The sequence below is a fragment of the Caretta caretta genome, chromosome 16 (assembly GCF_965140235.1).
Source record: "Caretta caretta isolate rCarCar2 chromosome 16, rCarCar1.hap1, whole genome shotgun sequence".
Taxonomy (NCBI): domain Eukaryota; kingdom Metazoa; phylum Chordata; order Testudines; family Cheloniidae; genus Caretta; species Caretta caretta.
In genome coordinates, this window is record NC_134221.1 from 24,658,242 (window position 1) to 24,678,444 (window position 20,203).

Here is a 20,203-nt window from a genome sequence, read left to right on the forward strand (position 1 = left end):
TGTGTCATAATTGATGGCTAAAGAAAAGCACATGCTATGCTAATCATTTGTTAGAATAGCTTGTTAAATTGCGGTTGCCAATGTAAAATAAACTATGGAAGGCTTGTCTATATTTTAAGGTTTGTAGTCTACAGTTTTAAACAGTCATTTTAAAGCTGTTTTTCAACTTTATGTTGCATACACAGTATTCTGCCTTTCTACACAAGGTCAGCATGTTCGCTAGTTTAACAGCAGACCATCAAGAACAAAATCAATGCACCACATGTTTCACACTAGTATCATAAGGGATTTTCCCATTTACAGCGCATTTGTGTGCTGATCCCGAGTTCCCAGTGACAATATTGGTGCCCTATTAGGGCCGTGCTGAAAGGGAGATGGAGGGCTGAAGTTAAAAATTGTCTGAATTTGCCTTTTTGTGGCTCGCGTTCTGCTGTCTTCTCTCGCCTACCAAATATAAATAAGCCAAGAGGAACTTCCTAGCCTCAGAACAGAGGAGCTAAGCTAATATGTTGGGTGTTTACAGGAGGTGGGATTTGTTGACTGCAGAATTCAAATTAAGGTCTTGGGTGAGAGGAGGGTTCTGAGACTGAATTTAAATAAATAGTCGCCACGGGGTGGATTACTCAACATAAAGTGGCATTACTGCTCCTGGAGGAGACACAGCAGCTCTGCCCTGGAAAGACACAAGAAGGTTACCAGTCATGGTGTGGAGCACTCTGCCTCCCCTAACACCAAGGAAAGGGTCGCTCTGCTGACTACAGGAGGGAGAGGTGCAGCTCAGGACATTTTACTTCTGCAGTGGGATATGATTTAATGTTGGCAGAAGGGTTATTCATTTATAAGGGATTAAAAGTGACTTCAATATAATACCTTTAATTTGTAATCATGGTTTCTGGGGCTGTTTCCTCTCTAAAGCAAACCACTTGATTGGTATGTTCATTTTGATCTGTTCAGTTGTATGGTACAGTAAAAGGGATAAAGGGATTATTTTCAGTTAGTTAATTCAGTGAAGACATGCAGTTGGTGTAGTCTCAATCACTGAGCAGCAAGGGATGTGTAAGGCTATCCTCGGCCTACATCTGACCCCTTGGAAGGGAAGAATTCCTCGCGTGCTTGCAGAATCAAGTCACTGGTTTGCATAGGAGCTGGTTTGGGAGGAACACCCAGAGAGCAGGTGCTTGGCCTCTGGGTAGCACGCTGAATTCCACCCCATCCTTCCCTTAGCCCAAGAAAACCTGCATCAGACACAGCTGATTTTCAGTCCAGCCCTATTTTCCCCTAGTTTTACTGGTAAATGAACAATAAAGCACTTCTTGAGATTCATCACCAGTCTCACCACATCCGATGTTGTTTTGCTTAAAGCTGCAGCTCCTGGAGTCACGTGGTTTTTATTTCAAATAAGAGTCAGCTTCTGGCCATCGCCGCTGTGGAGAAAAGCTGGGGAACATGAACCAAGAAGTCTCCCACATCAGAAGGCAAATAAAAAGAACCGCTCAGACATTATTGGTGAAAATTTTCTGAATGTTAAGCTAATCTCGTGATTGTGGGGTATGACATATGACTTTCAATCCTGAGGCTGGCAGCACTGTTCATGAGTGGGATTTGTAAAAGGACTCCACAGTGGCCGAATAGTAAAACTCCCTTAGACTTCAGTGGGAGCAGGGTCAGGCCAGTGGTGAGTGCTTTGGAAAATCCTGCACCGAATATACAAAGACCTGTGCAAAAAGCCAGTGCATAGGTGCCATTGTACAGAACTAAATATCAAATAGGAAAATCTACTTTTATTTGACCAGAAAATGTAAGACAGAGAATTGTCTGGCACTAAAACACAGCTGAATTAATCTGAGTAAACATTTGGAGTATGATACGCCTGGAACAATGACATGTTATCCTTGCAATATTTGCTACAAAGTGAAGATCATAGAGATGAATCCTGCTTTCCTGTTTTAATTCTGATGTATCGTAGTGCAGACCTGCTTTCAGCTTTACTGTGGGAAAATATGCAGCCAATTTTGATTGGAATGTGTAGGGTTAAAATGCAGTTTTAGTCCCCTGAAGGGCTGTATTGTGTATGCAGCTCACTGACCCTTGTGAGAAGTGTGGGCATTCTGGAGCTGTGCTAGAATAAATCCTAATGTCCGTGAACTTTCTGTAAAGAAACACACACATACACAAAAGTGTTTCCAGCCCGTCTACCTGAGCAATACCTTTGATTATCTGTAATCAGTATTAGATTTATCTGTGTGTGCGCATACATTTAACTCAGCGTTCTTCACCATTTTCCAAATAATCTATTTGCATGAATATGTGCTTGGAAATAGTGTTCCTATAGGTTCTGGTGATATAAATAATGTATGTGGAGAAGCTCATAAATGTAAGCTTGAATTTTCCTCAGTAGTTTTTGTTCTCAATCACCTTGATGAAACAATCTTGAAGGCGCTCTCCTTTCAGTGGCATTCGGAATGAGTCCCTGGCAGCCTGATTTTCCACCCCTGTTGTGATGCTGCTTTCTCTAGTTAATATTCCTCTGTAAGTGTCGTACCAAAGCAAACCAAAAGAGCCCAGCTCATGACACTAAGGCTGCATTTGCATTAATTATGCAGTCAGGGCTGGTGAGAAAATGCTGTCACAGAGAGAGGCAGTAAATGAGAACCCTCCAAGTGAGCCTGAGTGAAGAGCGTTAAGTTCATTTACATGGCGGCAAGAAGAGCCCTTAGACTCAAGTGAAGGAACAATGGCATTTCTCTTGTCTGCTTGTTCTGTGTTATTGTTCTGTGACTTAATGAGTTAAAGGCTGAGTGTTTGCACTGACCAAAAAGACAGTGAAGATCCCTTTGGTATTAATAATAATAAAAACAATATCCCATTAGTGACGGCGCACACACCAGCCAGGAAGTTGAGACCCTGCCTTTATTGGAGCCACCAGATTCCGGCTGCCTGGCCCAGCTGCAGCAGACAGTGTGCTGGGGAAGGGAAGCAGCCCCCGCTGCAGGCATGTTCCAGCACCCAGAGATGTGGGGAAGAGGGGTGTGTGTGTATGCGTGTGCACCGGAGAAGTGAGGGGATTTTAATAACAGCTAGCCCTTCTCTTGCACCTTCAAAACACTGTGCAAATAGTAACTGCCTTAGCCTCATCACACCGATCATGATTATTCCTACTGGGGAAACTTAGGCATGGACTTGCCAGCCCCTCCCCCCCCCCAACACACACACTGGGGTAAAGCTGGAACTAGGATACGTCTCCCCAGTCCCTGCACGAGGCCAGTGCTCATGCAGTGGTGGGGGTGGGCCCTGGCCCTGGTGGAGGGGCTGGGCAGATTGCATGCCAGGGTGCTGCACGGCCTATGCGCTCTGACTAGCGGAGACAGGAAAATCCCGTGTCTGAGAGGGGTGGGGAGGAGGTAGGCTCAGCCCTGGAGCCACGCTGATGCCAAGCCAGGCTGAGCAACACGGCAGCACAGTGCACTGGGGGCCCCCTTGGCAGCTCAGTAAAGCCCAGGAATTTTCACCCTGCATGTACAGTCTGTCTCGTCCTCTCCCAGCCTGTCTGCCTGATTTGATTACATTGTAAGCTCTGTGGGGCAGGGCCTGCCTGGGACTCTGTGGTAGGTGCCCAGCAGGCCTGCAGACAGTATGATAATGTAAACAACTGATGAGTGGGAGGGAAGAGACAGCTCATCAGGGGAAGGAATTTATTAGACAGGCCAAGTGTAAAAGGCCACTAAGGGTCCCCTATGACCCGTCCGCCTCCATCGCACTCTGCAGCAGCTCTGCACATCCAAAGAGGTCTGTTGGGAGCAGCAGGATCCCTGGGTTTCATGCATCGACAGGAGCACCAGACGGCAACCCTGTGTCACAGAGACCTCGCCCAGCATTGTGGTTCTCGGCTGCCATTGAGCAAATTGCTCTGGAAGGCCCTCTGGCTGATCATAACTTGGACCCTTTGCCTGGAGAGACACAGCTGTTGGCTGAGTGTTGTCAGTGTGCAAGGTGCTGCACACACATACTACTTGGGAAGAAACCCCTTGCTTGTTTTTCTTCTCAGGCTTCCAGACTTCTCATGCTAAGAGGCCGGGCAGACCTGCATTTCCTGGCGGTGCTGGTGTGTTTACTCTGAGTTGTCTATCACAGAACACCCCCAGCCTGGCTGATCGCAGGAGGACAACAGCCATCTCCCACCCACCGAGCAGAATATTTAAACATTCCTCTGGTGGGGCTGTGGAAGACTCTGGGCCTTCCGCATATAGAGTCAAAGCCGTGTGTCTGCAAGCAGGTGAGCCTGTTAGCCCAGGTTCTTTCACACTGGCAGAGGAAGGTGGAAAGAGCAGAAGCTCTGGGCAGCACTAAGGCATTACCTTACCAGCAGCGAAACGTCCCAGTATCTTAGTTGCAAAAAGCGTAAAGGAGGAATTTAAAAACCAAAATCCTGTCTGTATTTGCCTTTAAAATGTTCCTAAATAAGACCGATCATTTCCCCCACACAGATGTCAGAATTTCATAAGAGAATTGCTCTGCTCCAAGCCAGGGGTGAATGAATGGCCTAAAATGCCTCTTTTTGCACGAGGAATTTCACCTTCTCTGCTGCAAAGAAGTAAATTCACTACTGGATGGAATGATAAAATATTGCTCTCCCAGCCCCCAGTCCGTTTCAGAAAGACAGCTTAGAATACCAGGGAGGTTTCTTCAGTTAATATCCCAAACAGGAGTATGGAATTATATATGTAGATATTTCTTGATTATTGTTTTGAATAAACTTTTGTACGCGGATGTGTGTGGCAAGCCAGGTAATGTGGATGCTCTGCTATATCATCCTGTGAACCAACCCACTTCTATAGAAATCAAGTTTGAATTGTAAATAAATGTTTAGTTTCCTGCCACCCTCCATGCTGCCCACTGCTCCCAGATTTTCTTTGCCCTCCTTGGTGGTGCAGTATGTGGTTAGAAAAACTGAGTCTCTTTTATACAAGCTGTACTGATAATGATGTCTGGCCTATGTTGAATTAAAATGAGCGTCTGTACTTCAGTTGTATTCATTTACAGCAATCAAGGAAATCTTCAAATCACTCATGTGTGTGTCTGTATAATATATAATATGGAATTAAAGCAAAATTTGTGACCCAGAGGCATATGGGATTGCAGCTGTTGAAGCGGTTATATAGAGCTCAGAAAGGAACGAATTGGAATGTCTATTTAAAATATTAAAGATGTGCTCTTTGATCCTTTTATATGTGAGAATTAATCAACTAATAATATATTACAATAAAATAGTTTGGGAGGTTTTTTTACATCAAAATGTGGAAATTCCTTTTAAAATTCAAAATTTGTTGTCATCCATATTTATCTTCAGGACTTTCAGACACTTTAAACTATAGTTTCAATTTAAAATGACTTTCTTGTTATTCATATACTGACATCATTTTTCTCAGAATGATTTATACTTCAATAATAGCTTAAATTATCTTTTGTATTCTGTGCTTTGATGTCATGCATACGGTGTCATCACAAGATAAACTTTCACATCTGAGAGTCAATAAATTGTGCATAAGTAGTCTAATGAAAAAAATTGTAAACGACTATAGAAATATATACAGTGTAGCTATACATATATATTTAACAAAAGACTGTGTTCGATCATGTGGTGTCATTAGCTTTGACATCACTGGATGTTACCAGTTTACAGTGATATGAATCTTATAATACTATATCATGCTTTTATCCACTAAATAAAAACCTGCCCTATGTTTTATTACAAAGTAGGTGGCCTGAAGGAAAAATATATGTATTCTTTCCTTTTGGAATAAAATATGCATTTGGGCTTCTCATTTCATCTCCAATCTGTGTTATTCCTTAAAAATGCAGAACTGCCTGAAGTCCTCTTTAATATTTAATTCAACAACTTTTTAATCTGTCATTATGCTGTGATGAAGTAAGCATCAAGTGTCGCTGAAAAAGATTAAATTATACTTGGAAATAGGAATTGAAGTGATTTAGGGTTGGAGGCTGGATATTTGCTTTGCACAAGTAATAAGAGTAGTAGCTTGGGTGAAGAAGGGGTTTGGATCTGGCTCTAATGCCTCTGCTGAGCCCCACTCCCCCGTGGCTGCCCCTTGATTTACTTTGGCACTGCTGAGCTGTATTTGATTTAAATGGAGGTAGGAAGTGGAAATTCCACACTACAATACATTAATTACTCTCTGCTATTTCTTCGCGCTGATTTTCCTTTTCTCTGTTAACATCATAAACCCAAAGGATAGGCACTCTGAGCAACCCTATAATGTCTTGTTAACAAGCTTATCTCAAAATGGAAAATGCTGGAATAATTAATATCTACCTCTGGAAGAATGGATGATGTGGAGCAGTGGAACACTTGTTCCTGTCCATTCATGAGGCATGCCCCCATGTAACAAGAGAATTTGTGCCAACATCGTCGGATGGTTTAACTTGCCACTTCACTCTCTGTGCTCTTTCTAAAGTCCGGTTTGAATTTTTGTGCTTAGAGTCCCACAGAAAGGAAAGCGCAATATCTCATGGAAACAGTGGATACTCGTAGAGATCTAGATTCAAATTCTGCTTCATACTCCAAGTGAAAACAACTGTGGCTGTAGGCTCAGCCCCGCCCCTGTTTGTGCACGTGACACACCACTCGCGCATTTTGACACTTTCTGCTTTGACTGTAATTCTTCTCAAGGACGCCCCTGTGCTGGAGTAGCAGGGCGCGGTGTTGGGGGCATGGGTAAGGGCTGAGGCTGTGTGTCTGCCACCGAAGGAGATGGGTGAGGCAGTTCTGCAGAGGACCAAGCCACTCCAGGCCTCCTTTCTTAGCACCACATTGTTATTAATTACAGGTGATATTCACCCCTGTGCAGAGCACCAGCACAAGTGACATCTGCGTTGCCAGCCTCAGGAGATCAAAAATCCGGAGTCCGTCAAAAATCCCCCAACATCATGAGATTTAAAAGCAACAGCAACTCATGGGTTTGGGTTTGTTTTTTGACTTTCATTCCCCTCATGTGGCAAAATGTTTCCGTTCTCTTTCAGTAAAGCTGCAATGAGCTCTGCGTGTAAGAATGTCTTTACCCCCCTGCTACCTGTTTGAAGTAGGGTGTTTCCAGGAAAACTGCTCTGGATTTTGCTAGTGCACCTCTACTTAACATGGAAAGTATGCACATCCTGCTCCTGAGGTGCTGCAGCCCCAACACGAATAGGCAACGTGCACTGAATTAAGGATTGATACTTGGATTGGGCAGATTTCAGACAAACCTGATTGGCTGATTTAGGCCAGCGTTTGACATAATCACACAACCCACTTTGGTTGCAGTAAGTATGCTTACAATCCTAGCAAAATGAATTTGAAAAATAGTTGAAATTATTTTACTTTGTATGAATTTGAGTGTGAGTATATATACATTTATCCAGGTTATAAACCAGAGTAAATTATTTACTAATATTTCTATACAAATCAGTGCTATCTAATTCTAATTCCAATTGTGCAAATAGCTTCAGATATTTTATCATATGTTTTATTTTATGGGCCCTTCTCCCCTGCTGTCCCAGGACCTCCCTTATTCCTGGGATTCGGTTGTGGTTTCCCCTAGATCTCCTCCAGTCCTGTGCTCCTTTGTGCCCAGGCATGAGCTACACCTGAAGGCTGGGGCTATGGCCTCTCGCTCAGAGCTGTGCACGTGGTCCCAAAGGCTCAGACTCATGACAACTCAGGAACGTCTGACACTGCTGTGAGAGCTCCTGCGTCAGGCTCAAAAATTGTTTGATTCACAATTAATTTGGGAGAGTTGGGAACCCGGGTTATGCACCACTCAAGTGCCACTTGGGGCTGTAAGTGGACTGGAGGCTACACAGGCCTTGTGCTAACCCTGTGCACAGGGGGGAAGTTCATCCGACAGCCAGAGAACTTTTCTGCTGGTCTAGAAAGACACATAACTCATAGTGAGTGAGCAAACGTGATGTGTAATGCTGTGTCGCTGAGCACCCTTTCACTCCTCAGACTGTAAATTTTGAGGCATTTGATATTTGAATGTAATTCCTTTCAAACTGGCATTATTATTTGATTGCGATGAATTACCTTTTTTAAAAAAATCATAAATATAAATTCACTTGACTGATCCTGCAAATTATTTATGATGTAGCGGTGTGGAGACCAGTGTTCCAATAAGAGTTCAATGGTTCCCCCCGCCCCCAATGGGGTTCTCATTAAGATCTGCGTTTGTCATCAGCCTGCCTTTTCAGCTTGTGCGGGAGACAAGTTACCGCCCCTAATCCCACTGTGCTGGTAGGGTAAAGTAAATGCATGTCTTTGCAGAAGAATAAATAAAGAGAGCAAGCTGAGTCAATAAGCGGGTTCAATTCATGCCTACAGCAATGGCGGACAGCTCATTTTGTAGATGTGGGTGTTTTGTTTACATTTATAATGCAGCTTTATTTAATGCTGACAGATATAGCTTGTGGCAAATGATAGTCAGAATGTATGAGCAGTCATAATGCTTCTGTCTGCTTGTAGTGTACTGCTTATAGTGTACGCTTATAGTGTACGCTTATAGTGTACTGCTGAAAATGAGCAGCTCGCCTCTGTTTGTATTGAGGAAAGGATATGAGACAGCTATAGCTTCGTGAGGCTATTTATTCAGTTGTTTTACTAGCTGTGAACATGCCGCTTTATAGCAGTTGTGAAAATGGACTTTGCTCGTGCGTGGGAAAGGAAATAACATTGCAGCGTACAAGGGTAGTAAAAGAAATCTCTATAAATAATTTTTCAGACTGAAGAATATTCTCGTTTAAACAGGCAGAAAGGCTGGTGATTTTTGCCAGATGCCAGCTTTTCCTGAAATGGCACCAACTTACAATTACCGTCGCAAACACTTTTCCTGTTTTAATTTTTTTTAAAAAAAATATGTAAGATAAACAGAAGTGTCACAGGGAAAGTTTAGGGTTGTTGCTGAGAATTTCTTATATTTACAAACCCATCAATATTTAATCGAACCACGTGATCTTTGGGACCTAGGAACACGAATTAAGTGTCTGCCTTTTTGGCCAGGCTTGCAGAATGCAGGTTTAATTTGGACTTGACACAGCGTTATGCTGTATGTCGATGTGTAGGCCGTGCATGGCTTTCAGGTGATGAATCCTCACACATGATGATGATGCAGGAGAGCTGTCTTTGTTTCCTATTTATAATGTAAGGAGCAGAGGATTCAGTGATATAAATATGGCTCAGAGTTCAGTTAACTTTATAAATAGCCTCACCTAACGCTAGGAACGCACAGCTCAGACTGTTGTAGAGGGAAGCAGCTAGAACCTGCTGGAGCATCAGCACTTCTGTTTCAATGGTTCACATGTAGCGTCACCAGGCACTAATTTAAAAGGGCTTTTTAACTAAGAAACCTGCCTTTTCAGAGCAATTTAGTCCTAGCCTTTCAATCTGATCTGCCACATGACCTCCTGGAACTAGTCAGTCCAATTGCAGGATCAAGTCCATTCCCTTCCAATGTGAATTAAGTTAAATCGAATTAAGGCCACTTTAACTAAATATGTGAATTTGAAGTGGATTGGTTAGTCCACATTAAATCTCTGAGTGGACACTCTTTTTCGGAATTAATTTGGATTAGTTTTCCTGAATGTCCCTATGTAGACAAGCCCCAAGTCATCTGCTCCTCCATCTTTTAAAGCTCAGGTCTCTACTTGCAGAAGTAAAGTTACTCATGTGTGTAAGTATTTGTAGGCTCAGGCCCTATATTTCCCTGGGTCTGGTCAATGCCTTTGGTAACTAGTCATTTATTTGCTGTTATATAATTACTAAGCTTATGGTGTTCTGAATCTTAAAGACACAGCGCACGCTATTACGGATTAGGTTGGATTGGAAGATTTTATTGCATTTTCTATTTTTATTCACACGTTCAGCAGCAGCAGCAGCAGCAAGGGGCACAAATCATTTTCATGCATGCAAAAATAATTTAGAAAATGGCATGAGTCTCAGCAGGTGAGGCCTTTTGTTTCTTCCACGTCTATGTACAAATTCCTAGGGAACACTGAATATTAAATTGAAATAACCCTCCCTTATTATTATAGAGCTAAGGATTCAATTTAATTCTCTTCAGATAAGGATTTTCTGGACACAATTGGCAATTGCTTGTCCTGTAAATACAGTTCAGACTACAAACACCAACTCATGTTTACCCACCTTCTGGAAAGGGGCTGTCTGCTGTATTTATGTGCTTTTGGGTTGTAGACATTTTCCTTCTTATTCTCATTAGGTTTATGGATTGCAGGAGTGCTGTAAAATGTCCCTCTACCCCCCTTAACTGGACAGAGAAATGAGTTAATCTCTCCACAGAGCCATTTCTTTACTTCACCATGCCTTTTCAAATCTCCGGTAACCAAAGAAAGAAAGATACAGAGCCCAGTTCCTGCGGATTATGGGCTCTATGTGCCCCGTACACCTATTGCACATAGGGGCTCAGATTAAAAAGGTATAGTGAGGCTGTCAGTGGTGGTTACAGGGTGTCTGGATTTTGTCATGTCTGCTGAACAAGGTGGCTGGCTCTTTGAATGGTTTTAATGAAATTTAGTTTTTATTTTAGCCCCTTAGCTTGTCAGGATTCACCAGAGATTCTTAGTTAAACCACGTAGCATTTCTGCACAGAGTAGCACAAGCACATTTCAAACAACTGCCCTCTTCCCTTGATAAGAAGATGCCTTGAAGTTTCTCATGTGTGGCTGTAATTAGCCAAGTTTTAATATTTTATTCATTTAGAGCAGTGGATGAGTCTCATTTTTATGAAAATAAATATATAGTCTTGCTATTATAATAAGACTGTCTCCACTGTGTCTAAGTAATAATCATTGATTGTTTAAATACAGTAGAGGCAGTAACAAAATGCTGTCAAGAGCCATCACACTCATTAACCTGCCAGCTAATTAGCCTCCTCCTGCCTGATTGCTGACACGTTCTTCAATCTGAACCTATTGCTGTTGTGTCAGCACTGAAGCACCGAGCGAAGTGGAGGAGGGCTCCATTAGATGTTTGTGAACAAAGTCTGTGCATTAAAGGTTTGTTTTCTGCACTCCAACAAATGTTACAGCATTAATATTCTCAGCTATAATTAAATTGGCAACTCTTAATTACCGTAATTAGTACATTAACCATTTCCTTCTTAGCTTCAGTCTCTGGCTGAGTTCAAGGGATGCGAAATGAAAGTCAGTCAAAACAATTTTTGCTGCCCTTTTTTATCCCGCCCAAGTGAGCAGGGCAGCCCCACGCCTTCTGTTTGCCTTGGACTGTGAGACGGAGGAGAATGCATAAGTCAGTTGGTACCAAAGATTATGAAAACAAATATGGAAAATGTATTGAATGTAACAGCTTCAGACAATGAGCACATCTGTCATGACCGCTTAACTGACTGTGCATGATTAGCCTTTTTAGGGCTTATTCCTGCAGACATTTACCCAGGGGAGTAACTGTCTTTACCTGAGTTATTCCAGGAAAGCCAGGGGAGCTATGCAGGTGAGTAAAGTTGTTGATGTGTGTAAGTGTTTGCAGGATTGGGCCCTTTGATTGTCTGTTCCAAATGTGAAAGACTTTTTTTGGTCAAGAAAATGTTTTGAACAAAAAATTTCAACCAGCTCTAGTAAGAATAGTGCACAGAGAAGGAAAACTACCTCGCCAGCCCCCAGAGCTCAGTGTGCTAGCCATACAAGTCTGCTGTAGAGCACAAGTGAAATGAGTTTCACGGTCTCAGTTTATGCCTTTTGATCTTCTGTCCACATGACAGAATCAACCTGTGAGTTGTCACAATTTGCATTCGCAGCTCAGCATTTCTGATGCCCTCGTAATAGCATTTCAGTGGGTAAATGTCCCCTTGTGCCATAGAACATCAGTTGCAAGACTTGATGGGCAAAGGCATCGGGTCAGAAGATGGGTAAATAATCCCAGTTGCTTTGTGGCACTGTGGTCAAGGAGGGGAATGGAGACTCCAGACATGGGACGTAAAGGCAGGCCATGCTGTGTGGCTGTGCAGGGGTCCCTGGGAGAGTGGAACACCAGGGGACTGGGACACCGAGAAAGAACGGGATTTTTTCGTGTTGACCACAGTCTAGCAGCAGCAGCAAAGGAAAAAGGAGCTTGCCCAAGAAGGCATTCGTGCTCGATACCACAGCAGAAGCCGTGTGCTCCTAACACAGCGTGCAAGACCAGGTCACCCACGCACGCTTCAGTTTTGTTTTCACGAATACGTAGGCTCTTTCCCACCCCTTCTGTAGACTGGAGGAGAATCTTGTCACATGCAAGTTTTCCCTCTTAACAACACCGTGAAATTAGCCTTACCCCGGTGTGAATGCCCCACAGAGAGGACTCTGGGTGTAACACCAGATTGTTCTGAAAGAATACCTAGTGCTTTTCACCTACCGATTTCAACCCCCTTACAGAGCTGGGTAAGGATCATTAGCCTCACCATGCATGTAGAGAAACTGAGGCACAGAGTTTTTAAGCAACTCGTCCAAAATCATGCCGCAAGTGTGCAGTAGAGTCAGGTACGTGCCCTGCATTACATCATTCAGTCAGGATTTTGTCTCAGAGGCTAACCCAAGTTTTATTAATTCTAATGGTTAAATGGAAGATCTTTGAAATGTACTTGGAAGTGCAAAGCAAGGTTAGGGCTGGTTAGTGTTTAAAATGACTGGTAAGTCAAGGGATGGTATCAAGATTACATGGGAGACAAAAGGATCGAATAATTTCCTAAGAACAATGGGTAACTACCAAAATGGAAAGTGAAGTACCCTAAGCAATGTCTGACCAACCTCAGTGTAGCTTCATATGCTGATGTGCATTTCTGAGAATAGGGCCTATCATTTAAAGCAAACATCCTCGGTTTGAATCCTATTTGCTTTTGTTATCAGATGCTGAAGACAGTCTTTCCCACTGTCTGCTACAGGGTGTCTAAATTCATGCCCTCTTTCCAGGAGAATATTGCCAAGCGCAGGGCAACACAGCCTGGGTGTTTGTGACATTCAGGCAACAGGTTTTCACGGGCAGTAATTCTTGCCCCTATTCAAAGGAGAGCAAAGAGAAAGAAAAGTGTCACCTTTGTATTAGCTTCTTTTTTTAAAGCATAATAATTTGGTATGTATATAGTAAGGGGAGCTAACCCAAGGCAAATTTAATTTCAGATTGGATTTTTGCTTAATGTATTATTCATAGTAGTATTTATATCACCGCTTTGCCGTAGCCTTGGCAATAAACTGAAAACTTTACTTTAACAACATTCACTTCTCTTTCGGGGGGATGCTGCAGTGGCCGACGAGTTATTGGTTCTGCCTCATCCCACTGCAGGGTTTTAATAAGCGTGCGTGTGTGGGGGCTGTTTTGCATCTTTTTAAACATTTTTGCTGCATGACCTGTTTTTGCATTTTTCTGCATTTCTGTTCATCTAATTAGGATGTTCTAAAAAGCTGTGGACCACTTATTGTACAGAGCTCTAGCCTGTGGGTATTTAATAAGGAGCTTTCAGTGGCACATTTGCATCTTTTGCTTGGGGTCTGAATAGTGAATTACCTTAAAGATCATTAGAAGCGGTGCTGTATTGTTAAAATCAGGGCACAATATTCTAATGACAGCTTAAAACTTCAGGCATTCTGTGTGACACAGCTGACCCCGGAATAACTGTATGCAGCATAGATGACCCTGGTATAAACTGCTGATATTTCACAGTGCAGCTGCTGCAGGCAGGTAGCTTTCTATGCAAACACCTAGAGTGCAACAGTACATCAATAACAACATGCTTTGTGTGTGTTGTGCACTCAAAAGTGTGGCTATTACACAGTACCCCAAGCTGTACAAAAAAGGGCTGGGAAATGTACTCTGGAGCCATTAAGCAAAAACCATTGATGTATCCATCAGCCCGCCCAGAAAATGCCATTCTCAGCTTTCCTGGAATCCATGTCCTAGGAGTTCAAAGATTACTTAGGGCCCTGCCTGACAGGCTGGTGCCAGCGGAGGGATCTGAGGTTGGGTCCCAAACTCTGTGGGCTGACAGGGGTGGGGAATGCAACTGAGGGACCTTGCTGTGGGGCTCTGGGGGCTCTTGGGTGATCCCCTCGGGCCCTGGCTGACTGGAAGAAAGAGCAATGTATAGTCCTTCACAGGCAGAGCAATGGGCCAAGTTCCCACAGTAAATTCACATGGCACCAAAATGGTGCGAGATTATAGCTGGTTCTGCTGCACAGTAGCCAGCACCCCTGCAGTCTGTACAGTCACTCGTGCTAAAGAGCCATGGAAGGCTTCATGAGTAAACTGGACAAGATCAAATGCAAGGAGAAATACTGCTGAGAGCCAGTGGCCATAGGCAGGAGAGATCACATACTTCATCTCTTCTGCTGAGATATAGGTGCCACTTCTCCCCTGCACACAGGGGCCAGCAAAAAGGCATAATTGGGACCTCAGTTGTTTCTAGATCTTGTGCTGGCCTGCCTGCCTGGGGTGAATTTTACCATATATGCAGGGGGGCTGGAACAATTTGTATGGGACAAGGGTGCTGAGAGCCATTGAACCAAACTGTAAACTCTGTTCATAATGGAAACCACTTCAAGCCAGGGGGTGCAGCAGCCCCCCTAGTTCCAGCACCTGTGCATGTATGTTAGCCTATGCACCAGTGAGGTTCCACTGAAGCCTACGTGCAGGGCGGCTAATACACTGCATCGCTCTGTGCGCTAGCCCCTCTGCACAGGAGTGAATTTCTCCCCTGAAGGACGCAAGCTGGTATGATTTGCTACAAAGGTCATAGTGACGGGAGTTTGGGGTTCATTCATTATAAATGGCACAGCCACTTGTGAATGATGCAGGTTGTCCCCAAGGCATACCACATCGCACCCTTGCTTCTGCCATGTAGTTTACAAAATAGTTATTTTAGAAATGGGTGAGATTTTCAAAACAAGATCCTCTCCAGCTGGGGTGGGGTAGCCTATTTGGATAATTTTGCTAAGAAAGACTGCATTTCGGAAGGAACAAAGCGTTGTGAAATGTCCATTTTACAGATTCCTGGTTTTCATGTAAGGTTTCCTCACGGTCTTTGACATCTTTAGAAGGCTATTTAATCAGTCCCTTACACAGCAATAAAGACACACTTGGACTAAACTTGGTTGGACACCAAGTGGATGACACAGCTGTCTCAGCAACCCTTTAATTTCTGTGTCAGTACCTGTTCATTCTTTCTTCAGTTATGAGGGTGGAATCACTTGTGTGTACTTCTGAGCTGGGTCTGTGTACTTCTAATCAAGCAGTTAACAAACCTCATGGTCATTCAGTTCTTATGACACAGTTTGGAGAGGTTTCCCTTGAAGACTTTGATATCACACTTGCTTTTGAAAATCTAAATTAAGTGTTTCTCTCTGTCTTTATTATAACACAGATACGTTTTGATACCTTTGTTCATTATCTGCTAAGTATGTTCATTAATCAACATTGCCTATCTATTCTTCTATTTTAAATGTTATCCTGACACTTTGTGGTTCCAGTCTCCTGGCAACAGAACAGTGTCAAACTGACCCTTGTCATTTCAAAGGCTGTGTCCAGAATGCTTCAAAGACCCTTAATTCTGGAGACAGTTTCTCAGATATAACCAGTGCTTTTCTTTATACAGATTTGATTTCATAGGAAAAAAAAATATTCCCATAATCTATTAGTGACCAGTTATTAAAATATGATAGCATTAAACGTCCTCCTAGACTTCAGTGAGACCCAGAGCACAAAATGTTCCTCCTTCACAGTGCAACAGGCAAAGGTGAGCAGATTAGCTGTTTCTCATTCTACAGCACTGATGGGGGATTTGGGCTTCCCTGCAATCAGTATTTCTATAGAACATTGTGATTATAAATATTAAAATCCATTTTTGTGGGTGGTGTCACCACATATTTTTCATATCCCTTGTGCCTATCAAATCAGGTGCCTCGTTTAACACAAGTTCAGCTGGACAGGACTTGAAAGGAAAAAATGTATAACAAATACACCTCTGACTATAAATCCTCTGATTTATTGAAAAGCTATTGTAGATAATTGTAGAGGTTTCTGATTCTCATGATCTGCCCCAGCTGGAGACAAGTGTGGCTTCCCAGTCTTCCAGTGGTATAAAAACCCAGTTTGTCACCCTGATTGATTAAGAGACATCTGGCCTTACACCTGGCACTGGTCCAGGACCCAATATGGCCTGACCTGCTTCTCAGACCAGTGGAATTATGGGAGAGGGAAAAGGAAACATTGATGTAGTGGGTTGCTTTAAAAAAAAAAAAAGGCAGCTTGAAGCTGCTTGGAGATTTGGGAAGTTGGAAGCAAGAAGCAAAGTGAGTGCTGTGGCAGTGAAGGGAAGGATACGTACTTTGTTAGCTTCCTGCAGACAAAGGGGTTTATTTATTTTATCAAAGGGCCAAAGCAGCCCCCATAGTATGCATAAGAGAAGGGTTGCTGGGGGATTTGTCACATTAGACTTCGTGCTGTAAAGTTAATCCTTCCTGCCTACCAACAAAACCACCACGTGAAATTAACTTTCCTAAAAGTACCGAGCGTTTCTCGCATTAGCCCATTGCTCCCAGAAGGCAGGAAGTCACACCTGGGCACCTGTAACCCTGAGCCACTCAACTGATAGAAGAGAGGGAGAGAGAGAGAGACCTTTGAGGATAAAATCACATCGGGTTGGTAAGGCGCCCTCCTGTTGCACGCCACGCACCCACTTGGGCTGGAAAGTGCAGAAATCGGCCTCGCTTGCCAGTTATCAAATCTCGCTGAGGGCTGTCACTTGGAATGACACTCCCTGGGAATGTCAGCATTTCTACAGGGCAGTGATTAATTCTGGTGCACCTGGTGGAATGTCTACAAGATGTTTGTTTCAGTTATCTTCTCCTTCTGCAGTGTTTCTCCACTGTCAGCCTTCTCCAGCTTGGCACGCTTAGTGCCCCAGCGCTGCAGAGAGGCTACCTGATCTGACAGGGCCCTTGTCTAAACAATGAAGCCCTGTGTTGTCTTTTCTTCGCCCTTCTTATAACACTGTCAGGTTAAATGTTATAGAAACCCAAACCCTCTTTGTCTTGAGGAAACTGCTTTATTTGTAACTCGGAGACAGATTGTTGAGCCAAGCTTGAGCGTGTACCTTTCCTTGAATAAATAAATACTTAGTCTGGGGAAAGGGGCCTTTGACAAAGCCTTTCATTGAAGAATTACACTGAGGAATCTGATACAGTCAGGTGAATCTGGCACTTGGTTTGTGGCCATTTTCACCTGCTCTATAAGGTTAGTATTTGAACACCCAGGAATTATCTGGTGATTGGGCGCAGGCGGTTGTTTGTGAGTAGGGGAATTTCTCTTTAAAAAATTCAGTGTAACCAGCATTATTTTTCTCCTCTGGGATCCCAGACAATGAATGCATAGGCCTGTTCATTAATATTGGTTGTCTTCTGTATCCAGATTTGTCGTTCCAGGTTTTAAATTTTTAATGTATTACCAGTTCTTCCACAGAGCAGGGCTTTTCTTTGTTCTTTTATATACTAATACTGTTTTGTATTCAGGCTTGCTCTTGTCTGATACATCTTAGTATCCTTTATAAAAGCTCTCCCCTTATCAGCAGCAGTTAGATTTGAAGGTCTGTCTTTGTGAGTTTCTACGAATGCACACTTCCAATTTTCTTTTCAAAAGTACTGCTGGGGTTTTAGGCAGTAATTGCTATATGCAAATATGCTGTTGGTTTGGTAATGTTAGTGTCCTGGCTTTGCAGTGGGGTAATCCAGTAACTGAAGTGTTAATTATATCATGCTGCATGTACATGGTTGGTGCTGAAGCCTGGGAGAGCTGTTATGTTCCCTTCCTATTGGCTAGAAGGAACTGCGAGCCGATAAGGGAAATACATTGTTGTAACTAATGTTCTATCCTGCAACTGTATATTTGATTAATCTGGAAAGAGAGCTATGCAGAGCAGGGAGGTGATGGAAGAGAGTGCTGGTCTCTGTTCTTATTGAGTCTACTCTTTAGCTTTCTAACCCTTCTGGAAAGCATCTCATTGTGTTTATGAATGAAAATTAAACTTTTGTTGACCAAGTCCAAGAGGGTGCTTTACGATTCTGCAATATGCTACCATGTGGTATGTGACTCTATTGATGTATTAGTGGCATGTTAGTTATTGTACATGTTGTGAAGACTCCCTCAGGCATGTTCTATGATGCAACACATCCAGTTGATCCAGACCAAGTGATTTGCACAACAGATTGTAACTCTGAAAAACTATAATTTAATTAATTATTTATGTTTACAGGTGTGATTTTTATTACTCTTTTCCTTTCTAGCAGTGTTAATAAGTAGTTTGTCTTCTATCAGCACCTGTTAAACCCCAAATCTGTCAGTCTCTGTTTTCCCCAGAGGGTCTGGGAGAAATCTGTTATGTAATAATTTCTCTTTTAGTTTGCGCTGTGACATTAGTGTATGTTTTCTATTGATCTGTGTGGCATGTAATATGTGAGATTTGTCTTTTTTTTTTTTTTATTTGTTGGACTGATATTTTCACCATAAACATGCTGAGTTTTCTTGGGATCTTAAAGCATTTGTGCTGAATGTAGCTGAAGTTCTGTAGGTGCAAGTTATCAAAGCAGTAAGTTACTTTAAAATCATTTAAAAATTAGGGCTATAATTTCAAATGCATGCATGTAAAGTTCTCTAGTTTTGCACACAAACCCTGGCTTGGGCATCAGGATGTTTACATGTCTCAACCTGGCAAACTGAATGTCTGCTTTGGAACAGTCTCTTAAGATCAGCTGGGTAGCAAACAATTCATATTTAAACTATCAGGGATGAAGTGTAATTTTGGAAGGAGTCAAACCAATTTTGTGTGATAACTCAACTCAGGTGTGAGTGCAGGAGCCTTGGGCCAGGCCCAGAAAGCAGGCTAGCTGGAGGAAATCAACACAGTGCCCCCCAGCGGTTCCTTTGGGGAAAAGCACCAATATTTTGAGATAGTGGCAGGTTTCAGAGGAGCAGCCGTGTAAGTCTGTATTCGCAAAAGGAAAAGGAGGACTTGTGGCACCTTAGAGACTAACCAATTTATTTGAGCATAAGCTTTTGTGAGCTACAGCTCACTTCATCGGATGCATCCGATGCTCAAATAAATTGGTTAGTCTCTAAGGTGCCACAAGTACTCCTTTTTCTTTTTGAATATTTTTAGAATAACTTTTATTTCCACCTCATTTCAGTGTGACAGTGGATTTACTAAACAGGACCTCCCTCCATTGAGACTTATTCTGCAGGTCACCTTGCTGGATGAGAGATCACTGCCTCTTCCTTCTCCAGCCGAACCACTGTAGCTCCCATTACATGGGAGACTACGCCAGAATAAAACTTATCACCCTCACTCTTTGGTGTAATAAGCCTTGGCCAACATCACTTTGCTCAGACTTATTTCATTGTCTAGTGGTACCATGTCAGTTGCTAATGGCTGTGGTTTCAAGGTTGTTTTGTGCATTAAGGACAAACATGCAGGCTCAGATCTAAAAGGTGGGGGCATTTTTTGTGCGTGCACTGCCTGCACAATGCACACACCTTTCTGAACGTCTTCGGGAGCTTTCCATGGTCATTTGCAGCTGCTGGAATTGCAGTTCCTGGGTGCTCTGGGAGGCGATGCCCATGGCAGAGCTGTCTGGCATGAGCATGGATGCCAGTGTGAGTGCTTTCTAATGTCATGATCTGGTCAGAAAAGGGGCTGTGATTTGTCATGCTGTTGGTGGTGATTGGTCTGGTCACGCCCTGGATTGCTTAGTCAGCTCAAGCTGGCTGATCACCCCTTTGGCTTTCGCCCAGCGTAGATTGGGGTATTACAGTTATTTATGTAGCAGGCTCTGTGCTGGGGTCCAATTCTGTCTTTGTTACTGGAATGGTGACAATCCTGGACAAGGCCCTGCTCCCTCTACACGGAACATCCCCGCCTCTTTCCTCAGCGTAGAGCCCTGAATTTCTAATTTAATACTCATGCAAAGAGGGCTGCAATAAATCTTGTAGTCAGCATTAAATATTGTTTGTTTTAGCTGCCTTGCACTTCATGTTTCCCCTTTTAAAGGGAGAGCCATTACGAAAGGTTAGATTCACCGTTAGTGGTGCTTTAGCGCTCCCTTTTGAATCAGTGAGGTTGCTGTTTTATTGCTCTCTGACTTACACTTCAGTGATGAGAGT

General features: G+C 43.0%; 1 protein-coding gene across 6 annotated transcripts in view; it reads left to right on the plus strand.

The window, feature by feature from the left end:
* The window catches only part of PBX3 (PBX homeobox 3), a 160,206-nt gene that overhangs the window by 93,785 nt on the left and 46,218 nt on the right, over window positions 1-20,203 (plus strand). Inside the window, exon 1 of one of the 6 annotated variants that reach the window (XM_048823005.1) lies at window positions 18,101-18,128. The exons of the other annotated variants lie outside the window; for them this stretch is intronic. Within the exon in view, the coding sequence (XP_048678962.1) occupies window positions 18,116-18,128 (13 nt within the window). The 5' untranslated portion in view covers window positions 18,101-18,115. Of the gene's footprint in view, window positions 1-18,100; window positions 18,129-20,203 lie in introns of those variants that run through there. 6 annotated transcript variants of the gene reach the window in all.